General features: G+C 38.0%; 1 protein-coding gene across 1 annotated transcript in view; it reads right to left on the bottom strand.

The window, feature by feature from the left end:
* The window catches only part of cacna1ia (calcium voltage-gated channel subunit alpha1 Ia), a 116,309-nt gene that overhangs the window by 63,876 nt on the left and 28,662 nt on the right, over positions 1-23,771 (bottom strand). Inside the window, exons 4-6 of the mRNA XM_034300618.2 lie at positions 20,364-20,523; positions 9,191-9,536; positions 6,417-6,509 (exon numbers count right to left, since the gene is read on the bottom strand). Of these exons, the coding sequence (XP_034156509.2) occupies positions 6,417-6,509; positions 9,191-9,536; positions 20,364-20,523 (599 nt within the window). The remainder of the gene's footprint in view (positions 1-6,416; positions 6,510-9,190; positions 9,537-20,363; positions 20,524-23,771) is intronic.

The following is a 23,771-nucleotide window of genomic DNA, read 5'->3' as shown; positions in this document are numbered from 1 at the left end:
GCTGCTTTGTATCCTGAAGATGTGTCCCCTTGTCAATATCTTACCATTTCTCAGCACTGGCACCTTCACAACAAGAAGAGCCAGCTATTTCTCTCCACAGAGGTCACTCTGGTGCTTTTTCAGGACTGGATTACTGCAACTTTCACCTGGCAGGTCCTCCCACGCATGCTATCAGGCCCCTGGGACATGATCTAGAGTGAATGCACTTTCCCACCCCATTGCTGCATTTACTCCACATTAACTCACATCAGATTTTAAACACTGATAGTTACCTACAAAGCCAAAAATGGATACTTATCAAATCCTCTATATTATGTTCCCCTCAAGCCACAAGTATGGCTTGACTTGACGCTCCATCCCAAAGTACAAGGAAGAAATGCTCAAGACTCATCTCTGTACTGGTACCTTCACAACATCAGAAAGAGGTCCCACAGATACTTTTTCAGCCATTGTCATCTCAGGATTTGGCTACTGCAACTCATACCAGCCCTCTCATACTTTAAGGCACTTATTAAATCCAGCTCATGTTCCCCTTGAGCCACCAGAACAGCTCCATTTGTCCTGTCATCCTTCCAGTGCAGCTTTGCATCAGGTTCCCGTCAAGCCATAAGCATGGCTTGACTTGGCCCCCTATACCCCAAGGTACAAAGAAGACTTGCATTAAGACTTTTCTCTGTGCTAGCACCTTCACTACATCAGAAAGAGGTCTTTCAGATATGATTTCAGACTTGCCATCTCATGATTGGACTACTGTAACTCGCACCAGCCCTCTCACACCTGAAGGCACTTATCAAATCCAGCTCTGTTTCATGTTCCCATTGAGCCACCACCATTGCTCCCTTGGAGCCACAATCACGGCTCGACTTGACACCTCATCCCTCAAGGTACAAGGAAGACATGCATCAAGACGCTCCTCTGTACTGGCACCTTCACAAAATAAGAATGAGCTCCCTCAGATGCTTTTTCAGCCCTTGCCATCTTGAGATAGGACTACTGCAACACGAACCAGCCCTCTCCAACCTGAAGCACTTATCAAATCCAGCTCTGTATCAAGTTGCCCTTGAGCCACAAACACAGTTCGACTTGACCCTCCATCCCTCAAGATACAAGTAAGATATTCATCAGGACTCTGCTCTCTCCTGGCACCTAGATGATGGAATGAAATTCCCCTTGGCTTTCCTCTGCACAGCTAAATCATTGGATGTCTTTAAACGAAGACTGAAGACCTACCTCTTCAATAAGCACTTAAGCACAGTAAACCTACTCTGGAAAACCTATACCTGTACCAACTTCCACACTCTAGCTTATTGGTATTCTGGTAGACTTTGACCTATTTGTTCTAGGGTGAGGATATGTTTTGTGATAGAGACTACTGCAAATCTAAGGGATAAGGATGAGGATGGATACGGCTGATTCCCAAATGCTGTAAGTGTAAATGTAGACTAATGATCCAATACAGATAATACACAGTCAAAAGATTTGGTTGTTGCGAAGATACCTTTCTGAACTGTGTAGTTCTCATTCTTTGTGGTTCTTCAAAAGGTTGCAGAATCTCAGTGGAATGGCAACTTAATATAATTTAATTTTGTCTCACCATCATCCACTCACCTTGAGAGACCTCAGTGGACAGTTATGTTGACCAATTGATGGACATTAAAGTGAAGAACCACTGCTTGGCATTTCTAGTGATTGTAGATGGTATAAAAGGCAACTCTATGTGTGCACGTATGTGTGTCTATGTGTGTATTTGATGTGGCTGCCTCTCTGTGCTCCTACTACACACACTATTACTGCAGGAGTGGAATGAAGTGATGACTGAGGTTTATCCTCGCAGCACATTTACACTGTGAGAGGTCAGCATATGTAGGCATCTAGTTGTCAATCAAGTGTATGTGAATGTTTATGAAGTGTATGTTTGTGTGTAAGAGGAGCTATGATTGCCTCTTATCTCTGCTTCTCTTGCAAAACACTACAGTTGGAGTGGAAGTGGGTGATGGTAAGATCTATTACTCTGTCATTGTTATATTAGGATAGGTGTGTGTGAGCATGTCAGTAACATTTGGATTGCTGTGTTTGTGTGTGGATGAGTGGTACATATCTAAGATATCTTGTTATTTACAGCACAGCGCTGTGGAATTGTAAAATGATTGGTCAGTGGATATTGAATGATATTCTTTAACATCAGCTCTGACAGTAGTGCCAGTTGTAAAAGATTACATTAATGCACTTGTTCGAATATGTTATTGTTTCTATGGTAAGAGCTTACACAGGGACTTGTATAGCACTTGTATATACTCCTTACAAATGGATTTGAAAATGAACATAAATGTTGATGTTATGAAGTTTTTAGTGAGGATGTTGCTAAATATGTTTATTTTTAATTTTTAGTAGACTCCAACATTAAATGTAACTATAAATGGATAAAAACGTATGAATGGATAAAAACGAACATCATTCTTTATAAATTGTAAACGTTGCAGGTTGTCTTACATGCACATGTGGGAAATTGACTAAAGAAAGAAAGAAAGAAAGAAAGAAAGAAAGAAAGTTTGTGTAGGTACCCCTGGGCCAGTTCTGCCCGTCATGCAGAGAAATGACGAATGTGTTCAATTTCCCACATGTGCATGTAAAACAACCTGCAGGTTCCTCATATTACTGTGAGTGATTATCAGGGAGATCACACAGTTTTCTCAGCCTGGGCATATTTATCTTCTGTTTTGTGTTTTAATAAATGTAGCTGTTGACACACTGGTGACTTTTAGCCATGATGACACTTACTATCTACAGTAAATATTACCCATTCCAAGGAAGAAAACCTCAAGTGAGCTGCATGCCCTGAGTTGACATTTTCTGACATTTGGAGCCAGCAAAAGTTTAAGCTCTGTAATGTGTCACCGGAGGGTTTCCTTCTGGACTGTGCATAAATTTAAAGAAAGTCAAAACACCTTATTCTGATTCAGTGTAAGCATATGATTATTGCTTGGAAAAAAAAAAAAACTCAGATTTTTTACATAATTCAGAACAGACTGTTTGTGAAATCTAAAAACTGGAATTTCATAATAGCATACATAACAGACATAACATTCAGCCTGCACTGATAAACAGTCACGTGTGTCATAAGTAAGAAGTAAAACATGATGGGGCATGCTGTTATAGGAAAATAATCAACAATGATTTACTGTTGCAACCTCCAAGTTGATTATTTTCCAATTAACAGCAAGTCCCGATATGTTTTATTTCTCTTATACCACAGAAAAATTTTTATTTATTGTACTTATTACCTATTTATAGTTATGTTTAATGCTATGGAATGTCCACAAAGCAAGTTATATGTTTATACCTATGCTTATTTTATAGTAAATATGACCCATTGTTCCATCACCAGCCTCATCTCTCTCTCTTTCTTTCTCTCTCTCTCTCTCTCTCTCTTTCTCTCTCTCTCTCTTTCTCTCTCTTGCTCTTAGTTAATAAGACAAAAGCAGCTTGTCTTGTTACAGACAAACCACAATCACAAAGCTCTCCATTCTTAAGATGTCCCCATTTCAGAAAAATGTAAATGTACAGCTTTACAGCTCTGACTTCTACAAAAGGTATACTGATATTGGAGACTCCTTCTGAAAATGCTAAATAAAAGTTTTCTCACAGAAACACAACAAAAACACATTTTTATATGGAGTGTCCATCATACTGTATAAATCTCTGTGTAAGTTGTTACTAAAGAATCAATAGCATATTAGAGCAAGAGCATTACTATAAACCTGCATCCAGAACTACATCCGTTCTATAAAATTTGCAGTTCAATTCAACAGAAACACCTATAGTGAAGAACTATACTGCACAATTTTCCTCCATGATACATAGTGATATATAATGTGTATTCCCATGATGTGTGCTTATGTGTCTTCCCTACACTTTTTCCTTCCATCCTAAAGAGTGATGCCCTAACCATTACCCCACAGTCCCATGCTTTATTCCCTTCATTTTCCACAGCTAAAGAGAGACAGGTTGAGTGTCACTCTTGTTCGATCTTGAAGATTAAGCCTCCCAGGTGAGCAGTGAGGCAAAGAGTGCCTATGAGATGCTACTGAGTGTGTTTGTGTGTGCATGTGTGAGTCCCTGGGCTCCGATTTGGCTTGACATGAGGCAGCTAGCTGAGACATGACTGATGTGTTCAATTTAAACCTACAGCTTGCACATTTAAAACAGCCAACTGGCACACCTCATGTATTAATGTGAGTGATAATGAAGGATTACTGCAAAGAATAGAGCAGATTTAGTCTTAGGTGATTGTTGATCTATCAGGCAGAATATATCCACTTTATACACTTATACCCTTTGGACATAAATCAAGGTGATCTTTCAAATTACTTTAAAATGACTGGCCCAACCAACTGACGAGCCCTCACTACCACACAATTATTGACCTTTAGCACCTCAGTAAAGAAAAAAGAGAATGTTTATTATAATTTGACAATTTTTCAATTAAATAGAATGCCTGAATCCTGAGATATTTTCAGAAAGATTTGATAATGGTAGTACAGCTATAGAAATCCCAGGTGTGCATACATTTTAACATATATAGTAGGCAGAGGCTTGTGCAATCCATTTTAGGATCTCTGCCTCTCACCCACACACACACACACACACACACACACACACACACACACACACACAGCTGTTGGAAGAATAGCAAGCTGCCAGTTCTCTCTTGATTTAAATTCTCTGGCATTGAAATCTTTGACATCTCCTGGTATCAAATCAAACATTCACAGATCTCTTTCCATTTCCACATATGTGCGCATATGCGGCTGGTAATGCATTGCTTAAGCATTGTAGGTTACACCTCCAAGCAAAGTAGAACAGAAAGTACTAGTTTTATTTTTGTTATTATTATTTTTTATATTGAGAAAGCAACACTTCTGCTTGCAGAACAGACAGAGGCAAAATTAAGGCATTACAGCATTATACCGTATATTAACATGACCATTGGTACAGGTGATAACCTGGTGAAGAGCAACACGATAGTAAAAAGAAATAAAGTTAGAATGAATACATGGTGAGTCACTACCTGAAAACACTAGCAATGTGCTTTATTTTGCTTTAAGTTTGAAGCGAATTGTGCAAATGTACACCAGCGTCATATCCAGACAAGTGAAAAGAAGCTATGGCACATCTAAAGAACAAAAACCAGGATGTATAGATCTACAGAGATCATGTGAACTGAAATGGTGGTGAACACATAGGTGTATCAGGGATGCTTTTAGTCTGACTTTTAAGGATTTCATTAATTCCATTTAGTTTCTTTTGCCTTCTCTGGTTTCCTCTTGGACCTAAGTAGGTTTGATTAAAAACCACTCCGCTGATGGATTTCAAATGTCACACCTGCACTACTCACATCAGCATAATTCTGGCCATGAAAATAGCAAAGACGAAAGAACAGGAAAGAATTGGCTTACGCCCAACCAAATTAGCAACGAGTTGGTGTTATTCCAGCAAATTACACCTTTGCCTGCATGTAAATCGAGCCCTGAACAATAAGGTTTCTAGAAGCGTCCTGTCCTATAACATTATGTCAGAATGATGATAATTACAAGATGACAACTAGAAGGTTATACTTAAAGCTGGTTGTCTCCACAGACTTGGCAATTAGTTGCTCCTATGGCAAAACACCCAACACTAAAATGGACATGCTGGTTGTTGCTATAGCTAGTAGTCTGCCAAATCCATGTTTAAGAATCTTTCACTTTCAGTGTGACCACCCAAGCTTCAACTTCCATGGCAACGCCGCTGTCTACGATGAAACCCATTGAGCTTGTAATCTTGTTATAGATCGCCAACTAGCTGAGTTGGAGCTCTCATTAATACGATGTTGAACATGAAAAATGAACATTTTGAAAACATTTGAAAAATGGTGAGTGAGCAAAGAAGCTCTTTGCTATTGTTTTGGTGAGCTAACAGCAAAAGCTGACTGTTATTATTTATCTTTGAGATAAGTTTCTTCTCCTATTAAACACAATGTGCACATGCGCTAACTTCTTATGGGAATAATGAAAAGCATTAACCAACAACTTACCACCAGAACTGTACACAAATATTTTTAATATAAACATATGTAATGTGTTTCAAGGTGGATTATTCCTTTACATATGCTTTCTATTTATAATTAGCTTTGACAATGGTAGGGAATGTGATTCTGATAGATATCCAAACTGTGTTTTTCAGTTTTTTTATACTAAAATTAAAATAATAATAATAATAATAATAATAATAATTCCAGATTCTACAGTTCATGTTTGGTCATAATAATAATAATAATAATAATAATAATAATAATAATAATAATAATAATAATAATAATAATTCCAGATTCTACAGTTCATGTTTGGTCAAAGTGAGGAAGAGCCATCTTCACTTACTATGATTAGCAAGATGAAGTAAATGAAGTTGTAGAAGGAGTGTGCATCCATCACGTAATACATGATCTCCACCCAGCCCTCCAGAGTTATGACCTGGACACACACACATTTACACAAAGAGATACAGGGACACTCATGGAAATCATTGTTTATCTGAGCCAAAGTGCTTGCAGGAGCTTTGATAAAAGTGGAAAGATCTTCAGATTGTATTCTTTGTTACACTAAAACCTCTTTGTTTTGCATTTTCCTGTGAGACTGCCACGTCTGTGATATTCTGTACATCTCGTCTATTGCGTTTTATGTGTTTAGTCTGGCATTCCTCAGTTTTATTGTGCTCTGCAATTCTATGCGGCTCTGACTGACTGCATTTTATTATTCATATCCGCGCTAACAGCACAACCACAAGGTGTCTGTAATGGCAGGAAGCCTGCAAAAACCCTGATGCTTTGAGTAAATCAAGCTTACTTGTTTATTCAGCACTTGCCTTGTAATTGCTTTGCAAATTATTGGAACAACGCTTAGCAGCTGCTCACCACTTAACAGGATATTAGGTATAATTTAAAAAATGCTTTTATGAAGGTTTAGGTCCGAAAGGTAATCAAGGACTTGTCTATCAAATAAAAAAACTATCTCAAGGGCGTTTCTTCAAGAGCGACATAACACTGATTAGGCATGTGGTTTTTTTTTTTTTCTCCCCCAAAAATGTTTTCCATTTGGATGGTAGAATAATACAGCATTGCATGTATTCTCCTCTGTAAAGACAATCCCATAATACCGTTCCCTGGACAAGAGTTTGGGAAAATAGACAAAACTGGCACCTCTACCTGACGTGTTGTACTTTACTTGTAAGTACTTGTATGTATTTGTAAAGTAAGTACTTTACTTGAAGTAAAGTATCTCCTTGAACTTTTCTAGTGTTACAGTCTGGAATTGAAATGGGCATAATATTTTGTTTGTTTGTTTGTTTTTAGTGACACAAAGGTTAATTTAAAAACGCAGACATTTGTTGGTTGCATAAGTACTCACTCTACTGAGTCGATATTTGGTAGAACAACCTGCAAATTACAGCTGCAGGTCTTTTATCTGGATCCTAAGAATTTTGCCCATTCATCTTGGCAGATAGAGACCACTGGTGAACAGCAGTTTTCAAGTCTTGTCACCGATTCTCAAATGGATTGTGGGATGGGCTTTGTCTAGGCTATTATAACATATTCAGGTTCTTGGACTTGCACCACTCCAGTGTAGCTTTTGCAGTGTACTCAGGTTCATTAATCTACTCAAAGGTGAACCTTCACCCAAGATGAACCTTCATCTTAAGTCTCCTGCACACTGGAACAGGCTTTCTTCTAGGATTGCCCTGTATTTGGATTTTTTCCATCTTGCCCTCAACCCTGACCAGTTTCCTAGTGCCTACTGATGAAAAGTATCCTTCTGACATGATGCTGCCACCACCATGCTTTGGTGGTGTTCTCAAGATGATGGGAATTGTTAGGTTTCTGGCCAATTCTGCACATTCTGCCAAGGCCAAAAAAGTTCAATTTTGGTCTTATCAGACCAGAAAAACTTTTCCACGTGTTTACAGGATCTCATGTCATTATTGAAAAAACTGTTTTTTTTTTTCCCCTCACCACTCTTCAATACAGCCCAGGTTTGTGGAATGTCTGGGGCTATGGTTGTCCTGTGAACAACAACCTCCCATCTGAGCTGTGTATCCCTCCATCTTCTGCAGAGTTACCCTTGGTGTTTTGGCCGCTTCTCTGAATATAATGCCCTCCTCACCCAGTCACTGACTTTTGGTGGACAGCCTTGTCTAGGCAGGGATGGACTTCTGTCATTCTTTCCATTTTTAATAACATATATAATGCTGCTTTGTACCCTGATTGTGCCTTTTTAGAACTTTGCCATGGATTTATTTTCATAGCTCATTGGCCTTTATGATTGTTTGTTTGAGTGTTTAAATAAACTTTGGAACCTTCCAGGAACAGGTGTATTTGTATTGAGATCATGTGACACTTTAATTACACACTGCTACACACAACTAATTATGTGACATCTGATGGCAACTGGTTGCACCAGAACTGGTTTAGGGGTTTCACAGTAACAAGGAGAATACAAACTGCAAACTGATTTCCCTGCACTTCAATATTACGGGCCATTGTGTGTAGATTCATGACGTATGTTGTTGTTCTTCTTCTTTCAGCTACTCTCGTTAGGGGTTGCCACAGCAGATCATTGGTCTGCATATTCGATCTGGCACAGTTTTACGCCGGATGCCCTTCCTGATGCAACCCTTCCCAATTTTATCCAGGCTTGGGGCCGGCACTGGGAGTGCACTGTTGTGTGCAACCCCAGCGGCTAGAGTTGGTTCCCTGGCCAGGAATCGATCCCAGGCTGCGGCGGCGAGAGCACCGGGGCCTAACCACTAGTCCTCCAGGGACCCAGATTCATGACATATAATCCCCATCGAATACATTTGTGTCACTAAAAACAGGGAATAAATAGTCTGGAGTGATTTATATGGACTTTTTAATGGGATAATAAGAATATTTGTTATTTCTGCACTAGCGCTCAGTACATTAGTTGACTGATAGTTGATAAGTTGAAGTGTTTCGGTGGTCATTATTAGATTGCATTTCGCACACACACCTGCAACACTATAGCTGGACATTTAATGTTAATTAGGGTTTAAGGGTTTATTTGACAGGAATAAACGAATCGTGAAAATTTATGTGCAGAAACTCTACATTTAAAACACACTACATGTCCAAACCCACCTGAAAGATCACAATCCATGCATAGCCAATGTTGTCAAAGTTAATGGCGCCCTTGTGGGGGTTGGAGTAGCCTGTGCGGCACTGGGTGTAATAGCGGTTCCAGTTGACACACAGGCCTGGCACAGCACCTATGCTGGCATTGAGGAGGGGATCAGCTGCCAGGCCCAGAGTCTGTAGGTGAAGAGCATCCTCCACATCCAAACAACACTCACGGCCTCCCTCACGCCGTGCCGGGACATCGTTGCATGACATGATTCCATTATCCTGAGGCAGCGAGCAAATGAAAGGCTTCTCATCTTCCTCATCAGGGGAGTAGTAGGGAGCAGGCAGGGCCATTCCCGTTGATCTGTGAAGGAGATTTATGGACATGAAAATAGGTAAAAAAAGTATTTAAGATGGTATTAAATGAAAGTCTTAACATCTGTTAACAATGGTTAGTATCATTGTATTGACAGAACAATTTTCTTTGCTCACACAACACACATTATCACTCTAACAAATACTTATAGCATGTAACAATAATCAATATACACTATATACATATATACAATATGTCACAAGCAAGTTCAATTCCCAAAAACCCTTGCTCACTACCATTTTAAGATGAATAAAGGAATCCAGGATTTTAAGGAGCTAAAAGAAACAATGGAATCAAACAGATTTTACTCGTGTAAACTTGTGTTCAAAACTGGTGTTTTGCAAATATTTAGTTCTTCATAAACACACAAAAACCATAGTTTATTGTATAGTAGTAGCTGAAGAAAGGTACATGCTAATTAGGATCATTTCTCTAGAAACACAGAGTACAAAAACCCTATGAGACCTGAATAATTATACTTGACCCACTTTTCTCTTTAAGACTATTACCAGTTGCTATGACAGTTTGTTCAAATATTGAGAAAAGAAATGTAGCTTACAGTTACTTTAGGATGCAGTGGAAAGTAGAACTGGCAATATCTTTGTCACACATAAATATAACTGTTTATTTCAGGCTCATTTCATAGGTTAATTGCATTAGCACAACTTGGAAGCCGTATTACACAACAGTTTTAAAAACAATCTGTCATTGCACACGAAAATGGGTACCAGACTTGGAGAGAAATCTGCAATGTGTGATTTATTTGTCCATTAACACAGTTCTCCAAAAAAAACAAAAAAAAACACATCCCTTTATGAAAAATCGTCAGTAGAAAACATCTGGATGAGGAGGAGGCAAATGGTGTTACCTCTGCCAAGCCCATTTATCTCCAGTAACAATGATACTTTATTTTTGACCATTTTTCAACCTAAGAAAACAGAAATTTAACCATTTGAATAAAATATCTTAATCTATTTCAAGCAACACCATCATTTTTACAAGACTTCTTTGCTGATAAGGAATTGTATTTTGCTTGTATATGAGCAACAGGGTGGAAAGTAATAAAATGTGATTAACTATCATCCGTTTATTAAAGTTTTAAATTATTTATCTGAAACATGCACATCAATTGCCATTTAAAATATCTTTATATGTTTAACAGGAAGTTGCATCATCCAAATTTTTTTGGAAGATCATGGGAAGAAGAAAACTACGTTCACTATTTTTTCCCCCTTTTTTCAACGATATTTTGACATTTGAGGTCACTCTTCAGTCACTATGTAAATTATTAATGAAAAACAATTCGTGTTTATTAAATCATTAGAATGTTCTTTATGTCCTCATGCCATTAGCAAAATTTATACAAACTTTATACATCACTGCTGGTTTATTCTCATGAGGTAAAGCGTTTTTTTTTTTTTTATATATATATTTCCATCTTTTGATTAATTCTACCAAAACAACAGACATCCACCCAAACAGGACAGTGTTACATTTCTGTTCCAGACAAGACAGACAAAATAAACAACAAGACTGTTTTCGATGAATCTGTCGCTCATATGTGAATATATAAGAATGCAACCATTACACAGATAGAGGGGACAGAAAAGGAGGTAAAGAGAACGGTTTATAGATTTGAAGTTATATTACTAATTCAAATGGAAAATTCAAAATCATCAGGGACTCCACCCACCCCGGGAACTGTCTGTTCAGGCTGCTGCAATCAGGCAAGCACTTCCATTGTCTGATGGCTAAAACTGAGTGGCTCAGGACGAGCTTCTTCCCTCAGGCCATCAGACTCCTCAACACGGACATGTCCACCATACAGATCCCTTAGGACTCCATAAAGATCTGTCCACCATACAGATCCCTTAGGACTCCATAAGACTCTTCAGTCACTCCGCACTCCACTGACACTCCCAGACTGCACTTTGCACCTTGTATTTTTACTACACGTAACATACTCGCATATTTTGTACGTCCATTTCTTGCACATTCCCTGCTTATTTTGTATACCCCTTTTTGCACATTCCTGTACATATATTTCATATTTCTTATTTCTTATCTTATTTCTTATTATTTCTTATTTCTTATCCATTCTAATTTTTTTATGCACAGTCTAAAGAGCAGTAGGCCAGGTTCTCATTTCACTGCAAGTTATATACTGTATATAACTATGTATGTGACAAATAAAAATCTTGAATCTTGAATCTTGATCACACAAGATGAGACTCTGAATTTATGACACGAACAGACACAAATCAATCAAGATATAGGAACTCAGTGATCAGGCTGGATTAGACCATACATAACTAGAGACAGAGCAAAAAAGCAGCAGAACAATTCACAGCAATTGAAATCTATATGCAAATTGTGTCAAGCAAAGCCCTGTAAAATCTAAAAGCATTTTGGCAGGATGCAATTTTTTTTTTTTTTGGCAATGGCAGAAAATATTCAAAATTTTAGAAAATGCATTATACATGATTTAATCAGACGTTTTTCAGGACTGCGTATAGGTTGTTTTGTGTGTTAAGTATCAGGATTGCATCCAGAAAGGGATTATCTTAAAAATAAATAAATAAATAAATAAATAAATAAAGGAAGGAGGAAAGGAAGGAAGTACAAATCCAGTGTGGAGGTAACTGTAAATACATACCTAGCATTGTAAGTAAGTGTAAAAAAAAAAAAAAACACTTGTGGTGAAATGTTAGTGGTTCAAGAATAGGACAGCAAGAACAGGACACACACTTGCCTACATAATTGCAGTGAACTTTAGACTGCTTTGATTCAAAGTTACCCTTAAGACAGTGAGACCTTTCAAATGACACTGGGGTTGACGTCTCTTTAGATCCCCCGGGATCTCACAAACACACATATGCCCACATCTTCATCCATCTTCTCACATATTGTACTCCATCGTGACCATTACACAAGACACATCAAGGTCAGAACAACAATTTACCCATCAGACCCTTCACTGCCACATTGCCCTCACACTGTGAAATACAGGCTAGACAAATGGAAATGAAGAGAGAGAGAGATTAATGCAGTGGCATATCACAAACTTCTAGCAACGTTTTGCTCCAGACACACACCACCACAGCATGAATGACTACAGCCCCATTTATGCTTTCTGCTTCATTAAACCCAGACACCCAAGCAAATGCTTCTAGAGTTAGTCTTTAGCCCCTGAGTTGAGGCTAGTTTTGTGAAATACCAATACAACTACCCCCCTAGGATTGCACTTGAACCAGGAGCTGATGTGTTAGAATGGATCCCACATAGCTGAGCAGCTTTCTACTATAATGGGAAAAAAATGATTTTTTTTTGCCCCATTGCATTTGACCAAGAAATTACTGTGACATGGCGAATTCCATTTTTCATTTCAATCTTTTGACAGAAAAAAGAAAGACTTGATTCCACCAAAGTAAAAGGTGCCGCTGCCCAAGCAGTACAATGATTCTCATAATTCCTTTCCAGATAGAAGCTAAAGCCCTCACCAACCTCACATAGCAATGAGACCAGCAAAATACGTAGAACCCTTATTTTTCAGGTGATTTATAGGTATTCATTTAGGAGATGCTTTTATAAGTGAGGCAGGATCTAATCTAAGCCTACAGTACATCTATGATACCAAGGATTAAGGGCCTTGTTCAAGGGCTCAAAAGTTGCTCTCTGGAAGTTCTGGAATTCACACCCACAACTTTTCATTTACTGGGGTGGACTGACATCCTGTTCAGACTGCCCAGGGTTTTTATGATTGGAAGAATGAATGACCGTTTTGTTTACTCATACAGGGTACTGAGTGGTTTGGTGGATAGTTAAAGGTTCTTAAGGTAATTGAGCCTTGGTGTGAATGAGTATGTGAATGTGTGTGTGGAAGGTGCCCTGCAATGGACTGGTGTCCACAATCACGATGTATAACTGCCTTGCGACCAGTGCTCCCGGGATAGACTCCTGATCCACTGTAACCATGACCAAGATAAAATGGTTACTGAAGACAAATGAACAAATGAATTTTCATAGAGTGGTCTTACTCTAGGATGGAAACACTCTGTTGTTGGCTTCTACAAAGAACTATTGTAGGTTCCCCCACAGGAACAAACTAAGAAAGTTTTTAGGATTCTAGTTGAAACTTTTTTTAAGAGTGCTCAGAGCTACCACTTCCCCAAACTTTGCCAAAGGGAATAAAAGATGAAATGGAAGGAAATATAAACAGTGGTTCATAGTCAGGCGTGTTCCAAATAAGTTTTTGGTCCATATATTTATGTGGTCTCTGTGGGCTCCCTTCCACTTTTCTTGAACAAGTTTTTAACCCTGGCTTCTTGAGGATCTGCTCTGCCTAGGAGCCCTGGGTAGTCAGTTGCACTATCCTTCCCAACCCCACACACTGTAATACCCTGTTCGTAACTCTGTACCTGTATTAAAGATTCAGATGTAGACTATATATTCTGATTAGCATATGCCTTACTGTGCACCCCTCCAGAGCCATCAATCATCATCACCATTACCGTGCTTGCTCAGGGGGTTGCAAAGAACTGGAGGGCCATTAGAGTACTACAATCTCCACAAATACATCTCTGTCATATGTTCCAGCTGTGCTCTGTGATTGACTAGCATCCCATCCTGGGTGTATTCCTGCCTCACACCAAGTGATCTGGGGAAAGGCTCCAGATCTACTATGACCATAACCAGGATAAAATGCCAGGATAAAGATGAATGAATGAATGTTCCAACTTCTTAGGGTAATGAAGCTGATGATTTATCCAAATTAAACATGATTTAAATGATTTAAATAAACCCTTACAACTGAGGACAACTACTAGATGACAATCTAGATATAAAGCAGGTATTTTCAAATATGTATCATTGCTGTCCAATGAAAACAGGTATCTCTTCTTGGTTTTCAGTTTGTTCTTTATATGGGATGTTCTGTAAGCAAAAACCTACCTACCCATAGCAGAAGCCACCTAAATGACCAATGGAAAGATAATAAACCGCACCATTCTTTTAACTAGTATGTACATGGACTGCCTGAAGTGCGAAAAGTGTCAGTTAACTGTGACTTATTGGAATCCATCATTAGAAAACTGTGTATTTCAGTGTTTATTGTGTACAATCCACTTAAATCCATCTTACATTTGACCTTACCTTATAAAAACATTTTTCAAATATATTCTGTATGATTTGCCACTATAAAGGAGTTTTGTTGTGCTCCTGAAATATTGTATTTTTTATCAGATTTTGGGAAGAGATGGGATCAGAGATCAGACAGCAGATTAAACACGTTGATCAGAACTGGATTACAGCGCACGTCATCTACAGATGAAAACCGAACAAAAGCAGCACCTCAAAGCACAGGTGTCAGCAACTGAAAGCTATATGCAAATCATGTCAAGATAAGCACGATTCAACCTAATGGCATTTGATCTACAGCTACAAAGATGCTGCTTTTTTTTATTCAGAAAGCAGCAAATTCACTGATCAAAGGAGAAAAAAAACAGATCTGGTCTCTAAAACAGTGCCAATTACAAATCTGTGACATACAAAGACTAGAGAGGCATATGAATGATCCTTTAAAAAAATGTATCACTCAAACTCAACAACAATGCAGCTCAAATAAAGTGAAATACAGCCTTTAAAGGCAAACAGCACTCTAGAAATTGAAAGGATTTCATAGATCCTTTCACACACCGATCCTGAAAATTTGGGGTGTTTCGCAGCTCTAAATACCCAAATGATCTCATGAAAGACTTGACTGTAATTAGCTGAGGAGCTTAATCAGGTTTGTTAAATCAGGGAATGATGAGTGCTGCCTGGAGAAATTGTTACTTTTTTCCTACTAAATGCTAGAATGTAGGTCTATATTTTACTTAGAACCATGTTAGAACCTTTATGGGGTCCAACAGAGGAAATTAAATTAAAAACAGGGTGCAACAGGAAAGTTTTCACCCTATTGTATGGAGATTGCAAGTTTGAATTCTGATGATGCCACAGACATCCATGGCCGAGAGTCCTGGAGAGCAAAACCATCCACGCTCAAGGGTAGGAGGGACATCGTACTCTCTCTCTCCCCTGTCAATCATAGCGACACTAACCAATCGTGGGAGTATGTGAGCTCAGGTATGCGGAAGAAGGCGGATAGCACATTCCTCAGAGTGCGATACAGTACACTGCCCTGTGACGCAGCATGAGCAGCATTTTGAAAAAATGCAGTTGGCTGGCTGCAGATGAAGCATGTGTTAGCCTTCAGCTAACTTGGTTGGTAGCTGTCATATGATGGGGAGAACTGGCTGGTGGGTGGGAACAAAAAAAAAACAAATTAAAAGAAATACAAAATTAATAAATACATTTAACATTGCTGAAGACTCTCTAAGCTGTGTATTTACATTTAATAAAGCATTTTTTAAATGTTTTTTTTTTTTTTTTTACGGCTCCTACTTTTTTGTTGTCTTCTGTGGGATCCCAGTCTAGATGCACACCTCTAATCCAGATGCCCTGTGAACCTTTTTGGCAAGCTTCCTAAAAATGAATAGTGCACCTCTTATTCATATCTGTAATTGTATCTGTTTAGAACACATTCACTGCAAATAATGTATTCATATTCAGTTACATTCCTAACAGGTATACTTTAACTTGTTTGCTAGTGTTTTATCAGAAGAGATGCGTGGAAGCAGCAGTGAAAGCATCAGGCTTTAGGCTAACATCATGAACGACTCAGAAAAACAAATGAACCCAATCCAGAGACACTAAGGCACCAGACCAAATCATATTATCTCCCACTTTCAGCAAGGCACTTAACCCTAATATACTCCATACGCTACTTCTATGGCTGACCTAGCACTCTAAAATATCAAATATATGTAAATAAAGAGATGTGAAAGAACAAAATGCAGGGTCTCAGATCCACACATATCATATGGTATACAGCTACAAACCAATTGTTGGCATGGGAACTGCAGAGGAAGAGAATGAGGCTTGTAATATTGATGAAACCTGGGCAACGAGAGGAAAGAGAGGTTTTATGAAATGGTAGGTTAGACTAAGAAAGTGATTTGCATTTTTCAAATTTAGATTTATAATCACGCTTTATTGAGCTCTGAGAGAAGGTTAAATAGAAGCACTTCGTCTGGAGGAAGCAGGAGCGAGACAGAGAGAGCGAGCATTCTTGAAATACAATGCAATTAGAAATATATTCTCTAGGGAAAATATTTGTCGCATCTCCCCTGAGGAGTGTATTGACAGAGATAGACGTCTATGCATTGAAGTCTAGAGGAGTGACGGGATTCAGCCAGCAGCCATGCTTGTGGTGTCTATCCTGTCATAATTTGAGGAACAGCCAGTAAAATGAGGCATTTTATATGAATTCTCATGCCCTTAATAACTTTGTTAGTAAGTTTGTTCTTTCATTTTCCAACACCCCGGGGTCGGAGACTTCATCACGCTGTTGTTTGTTTATCTGTTCCTCCAAATCTTCATGCAAATCAGCAGCGCCTCATTTGGGGACATGCTGAGACACCTTTTTGATGAAGTCGAACATTATACGCATCCCTAACACTGAAGACTTGTAATTGAATTTATGAACAAGTAATAGTTGTTGAGGAAACGGGAAAAGCAATATGACTTTTGGGACACTGTACACAACAGTTGCTAGAAAGGAGAAAGTCATAACTAGCTAACAGCTCATCTGCTAATCAGCTAAATAGCAGTTTCTAAATAAATCACCATGCACTGCTCACTCTGCTGGAGAAACAAAACTACATTATCTTACTTTTTAATAGGAATTGGTGTAATGATTTCAATTAAATATTTTTCCATCAGGATGTAATCGTTTTAATATTTTCCAAGCGTGAGCTCATTCTTCATCTAGTTAGAGATCCAGAAAATATTCAGTGCTTAATTCTCTTTTTGTGAATTAAAAGTTTTAAAACTTTTTTCATATGAATGATTACATCCTGAAGTGTTTTATTCCCCTTGTATAACATTTTGCCAACAATTACAATTCTTTTTAATTAAAGAATCTAAGAATTTAATTTCTATCCATTTATAATTACATTCAATGTTGTGGAACATCCAGGAACAAGTTAGTTCCTGGTATCTCTTATGTTAACAGTTGCTCCCCCAACAGCCTTTCTTTTAATAATCAACTCAAAGTTACAGCTTGAGCTCTGTTACAAAGCGCTGACACCGAAGACTCCTTTCAAGATAGCTAAATTTAAAAAATCTCCATATGTACAATTACTTACGTTGCTGTATAAGTTGTTACTATAGATTCGTTAACATTTAAGAACAAGCACATTAATATAAACCATAGGACAAAGCTACTATAAGAGCTGCTGATAGATAATTAATCAGCTCCTTCTGACCAATCAGAATCGAGCATTTAACAGCCTTGTGGCATAAGTTGTATAACTGTGCTTAGTGTTAAGGAAACCAACAGCAAAAGCTTTTTTTTCTTTCCAAGACTATTTAATCCAGTGCGATAAAGTGCATTTTTTCCTCTCTGCTCCTTATCGGTCTCGATCTTCTGAAGTGTGTTTCCTTAAATCATATTGATTTTTGGAATAAGGCAGAATGTACCTGAATTGACTGAGAACTGCATGCTCCTTTTTTTATTTTCCACTTTCCAAGAGAGCTCTCCAGCCATGTGAGAGAGAAAAAGAAATGAAGAGGCTGAGCTGAGGGACTCTAAGCTTAGGACCAAGGTTCAGTTCTTATAATGCTTTTTTCCCTCAATGACTAAATAAAGTTCACTTACTTGGTGTGTGTGTCTCTGTGTGTGCTAGACTCCTGGTCAGAGTGACACAGCTCGTAACTTTTCTTTTGCTTTTTGCAGTCACAAAAAAAAGTACGGAATTGGATACAAAGAGCACAAAAGAGACCATAAGATTCAACTCTAAATGTTTGGCAGAACAGGGTTATTACTGATGTAAAAAAAAAACTACTTAAAAATGGCTATGTGCTGTATTTATAATACGTTTTTTATAAATGGCCTTTCTGTGCTTCTCCAACTCTTCCCTGAAAGTACCTACTAGTCATTAATATGCATTAGTTGATGTATTCATTTAAAAATTGTAAAGGTCCAATTCCATAAACTTCCTTACAAACACTGAGATAAGTAACTAACATGACAGTCCTTCTAATACGTAACCACTAATGATTAGTTTATGGCTATGAATAACACCATTCGAAATGGTTATGGTTCATTTCTTAGTTTGTTTTGTTACCACTATTGACTAGTGCCACCGACTCTCAATAGATGATGCATATCTATTTTGAGTTTGATGCAGGGAGACCACATGCACAGCCTAATTCTTCGTTCAATTGTCTTTTTGTCATTGACTGTTTTTAAAAACAATGCTGGCAGTGTGCTAAAGAGACCAAAGATGGCAAATAAAATGAAAAATCTATGAAAGTCTATGAAAACTCTTCCATAACTAAGCTAATGTCTCTAGCCCTGTAGCTAGTCTCTGGTCTTTTGAGGTTCTTTAGGTAAATATTTTACATAAATGCATATGATGCATGTAAGTCCCACCCACCAGCCAACTCTTCCATATCATACAACTACTACCATGTTCTTCCTCCAAGAAAGAAGGAATCATCTTTTCCAACTGCCACTCGTGCTACGTCACAGGGCAGTGTGACAATTGGAGGAAAGCGCTATCTGCCTTCTTCCACATACGTGAGCTCTCAATTAGCTAGCGTCACTGTGATTGACAGAAGAGAGAGAGTATGCCCCTCCCTTGGCTCTCAGCTACAAATGGTTGTGAAGTTGTCAGGATTCAAACTCTCAACAATAACACTTTTCAGTTGCGCCATTCGTGAACCAAGCTAGGTATTTATTATACGTTTATACATTTATAGTCTTCCAGAGTATCTTCTCAAGGTCTTGGATCAGTTCACTGAAATATTTAATCTTCTTCTCTTTTGTCATGTCAGTTGTCATGACAAGTTTTGGATATTGAACTTTTCGAAAATGAAACTATTAATCTATTGTCTTGATCAGTTATTGTATTAATCTATTGTCTTGAAATAAAACATTGTCTTGACTTGAAGTTATTGTCTTGAATTGACTTTCAGTTGAAACAAAAGTTTTCTTCAAGTTGAGTTTACTCACGTTTTTAAAGCAGCACATGAACTTTTGTTTCTAGGTTTAACCTACTTGAAATGTCTTACAGTGTGAACATCTGGACTGCGGTCGCCAGTTGCTGATCCCTGGTGTAAACTATAGGTACTGTCATTAAAATAATTTAAAGTTGGAACCGCCCATTTTCTCTTTTAGGTCTACACAGCAGTGCTGTTTCTTTTTGTAGATTAACTTGTAGCTAATGACAAGGAGGAAGGTTTAAATCATAATAATAACAGACAAGGGGATGAAGTCAGGATATATTCTAAATTCTAAAGCCTTGAAACACTTAATGGCTTTCCACTAAATTAAAACTGTAAAATGTTATAATTTACTAAATGCAACATATTAGTACATTGAAATTAATTGAACTAAATAATAAAACATTTCTGAGGAAGCATAAACCAGGAAAAAATATGGTTCTTCCCCATTTCATCATACATACGTACAAAGTATCTGGCTGACCCCTACATTTTGTGGAATGTCCTGAAGTAATTCAGCTACTCAGAAACTTAAAAAGCCCTTGGAATAGACTAAAAGCAGAAGATAGAGGTCAGAGGTTAAAGGGAAGAAAAAAGCATTAATCATAGCGGATCATATCCGATCACGAAGCAAGTATCAGCTTTAATTTGTTATGGTGATGATGCATGACAACACAGCCCAGGTCAGAGGTGAAAGGTCAAACTCACAGGGTGAAATTCTTATCAGGATAGCAGCGGTTGCGCAGAAGCCCCGCCCACAGTTGCACGCCAATGATGCCGAAGATGAAGAAGACGAAGAAGCAGAGCAGGAGCACATTGCCCAGCATGGGTAGGGTGTCCAGGAGCAGGTTTACCAAGATCCTCATACCTGCGTGCACACACACACACACACACACACACACACACACACACAAACACATGCACACATTCATGATTACACAAATGCACACACATAAGTTTAATATGATCTCCCATAAATATGCCTATTGTACATTTTAAAACTGTTTAAACATTTCTTGATTCTTGGTTTCTTTTGCAACGTTGTTTAATCTTTAACTAACACGATGCTAATAATCACCAGTCATTGTGGTTATGCAAGGACATCTGTCATGAATAACTGGCAGCATGTGTCAAAGAAATCATGCCAAATAAATTAAAATCCCTCAGTGACTATGATCATTATCCCAATGCTGATAAATTACTCAAGAAATTATCTGCAAACTGCACACAGAGCGAGAAATGGCTTGTGAAATGTTAAGTGCAAAAAAAGGATTTTTATCTCATGTTACAAAGTTAAAGCCTTAAAAAAACAGATAAATAAAATAAACATTACACACAATAATTCAAATTTTCCACTCAAACTGTGAGAACTCTTTATCTTTGTTCTAACAACAACTTTTTTAATACGAGGGTTTTCTCACAAGAATATATGTGCCAAAATTTTTGACACCCCTTTTTAAAAGTTTAAACAAATGCAAACTTGCCTTAAAAAAAATAAAATAGAAATTTCATTTGCGTTCTGTCTGCAGAAAATTCATTATTAAGTTTAGCCATGTCCGGTTTCCCTGAGATATAAACACGGTTGCATACATGTAATATCCGCTTGTCATCTATTACCATGGGAAAATCCAAAGAGCTTTGAACACAAAAGAGACAGATCATTGTCATTAATTAATTAATTAATACATCAGTGAGGCATTAGAGTGAATAAAATGTATATAACAGTGTTATGACATAACAATATTAATCCAAAAAGAGATGGATTTATGTCCCTGGAAAGTTAATCAGCTAATTAGAGTGTAATAATGTAATAATTGAAATAAAAATTATATAATTAATAATCTGAGTGCAATTCCTCATATCTGTGGCATGGTATGTAATGCATCCAACATTATAATCTTCTCCATTGTAGTGTTTGACAAATATTCATATTAAATATGACATGACACCTATGTAAAAAATAATTATATATAGTATTCTGATATTATACCCTAATTCTCTGGCTGTAACATATCCGTTTGCTCTTATAATGCACTGTGACTTACAGAACAAAATGAAATGTATTCTATTCTTTCTACATCAGCTGATACAGGAGGTCCAGTCACACGTTCCATTCAGCGGTCAAAGGAACAGTCATCACAGAAAACAGAAATTGCTAAATTATAGCCAAATGTGGCATAGATCTAAATTACAGACATATTTTTTTTCTGACATTACCAGGATGCCTCTTATACTCTGACGTGATGTAAAATCCACTACGCAATAATACATCAGCCAAATTTTCGAAAAGTATGATTAAGAGTGAACCTGACCCCAACTATGGCCAGTGTGCGTGTTTGCCTGTGAGACTGAAGATCAGCAGGCGTTTTCCAGATCTCATCTATCAGATCAGAGAGCCAAAGTCAGCCTTAATGCCCATAATTCCCATAATGGCTTAATGGCACTTATTCGCAGCTGTTTAAAGCAGAGTGGTCAGCCATGTTTATCCTAATGGCACACAGAGCACATGCCAGAGGCAGAGAGCTAATGGCATAGACAAAAAAAAAAAAAAACAGGCTTCATGTAGACAGACAAACCGTTTAACTGTGTCCTCTCGGTCAACCAGAGTAAATCACCAATCTGTTAATAAATCCAAGCCTATTTTTGTGATTCTAATGAAACTATTTCAGACTAGGCAAAGCCAATTCTGCAATCAACTGCAAATTGTATTAGACTATGTTGGGGAAAGTCTTTTTTTGTTGTTGTTGTTGTGCTGCTTTAATGAAACATTATGATTTTATATGAGGTGTCGAGGTGTACACAGGTCTATTCTTTTAATTTGACTTTTACTACTATCCACTTCCAAAGGAAATCCTCCCATAGTTATGCTGTATAAAATTTAAATAAAATTCTTGCACTGTGGCACATTGAATTCCATCATGACCAGTGTTCAAAAAGAGCATACTGATCACAGCGGAAAAACCTCCCAAATGCTGCTGTAGACATCTTCCATTGAAGGAAGGTGGCTGACTGAGCTATCAGGAGAGCTTTGTTGACGGACATGAGCTTCCATGCTGCACACTCTCAGTTCCAGAATCAACCATGTCAGCTGATCCACACAACTTCTTTTTATTGATTAGTATATCCTTAAATAGTGTAATATTCTACACAGATTTATTATTTTGCACATTGATTGCACTTATATATTTATTTTCATCATTAAGAGTGTATCCTAAACAGCACTGAAGCTGGAAACTTCGTACTTTGTAGTCTTTGTATGGCTGTTAATTGAAGTGCAGTTTGACGTATCATTTGCTGCTTGCTGAAATACTGTTTGACTAGTACAAATTAATAGTTGCGTAACCCCTTGTACACTATAGCTAAAAGTATGTGGACACCTGACCATCACTCCCAGGTGTGGCTGTATGCTTTGGGCCATATAGTCCATCCATCCATCCATCCATCCATCCACTCTGTATCACTTATCCTACACAGGGTTGCAGGGAACCTGGAGGCTATCCCAGGGGACTTGGGGCACAAGGTGGGAGACACCCTGGACGGGGTGCCAGTCCATTGCAGGGCACAATCACACACACACACACACACACTCACACACCCATTCACACACTACGGACAATTTTGGACATGCCAATCAGCCTACAACATGTCTTTGGACTGGGGGAGGAGGGATTCGACCCCCCAACCCCAGGGGTACGAGGCAACAGTCCTAACCACTAATCCTTTATTATTTTTTCTGCATCACTGCAGGTGGTAACCTAATGAAGAGTAGAAGTGATTTTAAAAAAAAAGGGCTAGGTTTGAATTAATGCTTTATAAAGAGGTATAGCGCTGGAATATCCATACAAATCAGCACCTCTTATTCCCTTGCCTATCCTCTTATGTACATGCACTCAACACTTTTCACTCTCGGTTATCAAGTAACATAAAAATGAATAGCAACTCACTTAACTCACATAAATCCTTGCCTCTATGATGAATAATCTTGGCGAGTCTCCCCAAGCACATCAGTGCATATCACAAGTTCTTTTCTGACCTTGGAAATAGAAGCTGAGCAATAATCAGAAAACGTTGGCTTAAGACCAAACAAATTAGTAATACGTTGGCGTTGTACTTCCT

This window comes from Pangasianodon hypophthalmus, chromosome 2 (genome assembly GCF_027358585.1).
Source record: "Pangasianodon hypophthalmus isolate fPanHyp1 chromosome 2, fPanHyp1.pri, whole genome shotgun sequence".
Taxonomy (NCBI): domain Eukaryota; kingdom Metazoa; phylum Chordata; class Actinopteri; order Siluriformes; family Pangasiidae; genus Pangasianodon; species Pangasianodon hypophthalmus.
The sequence above is the reverse complement of the archived record's forward strand: the minus strand, read 5'-3'. Positions and strand labels throughout refer to the sequence as shown.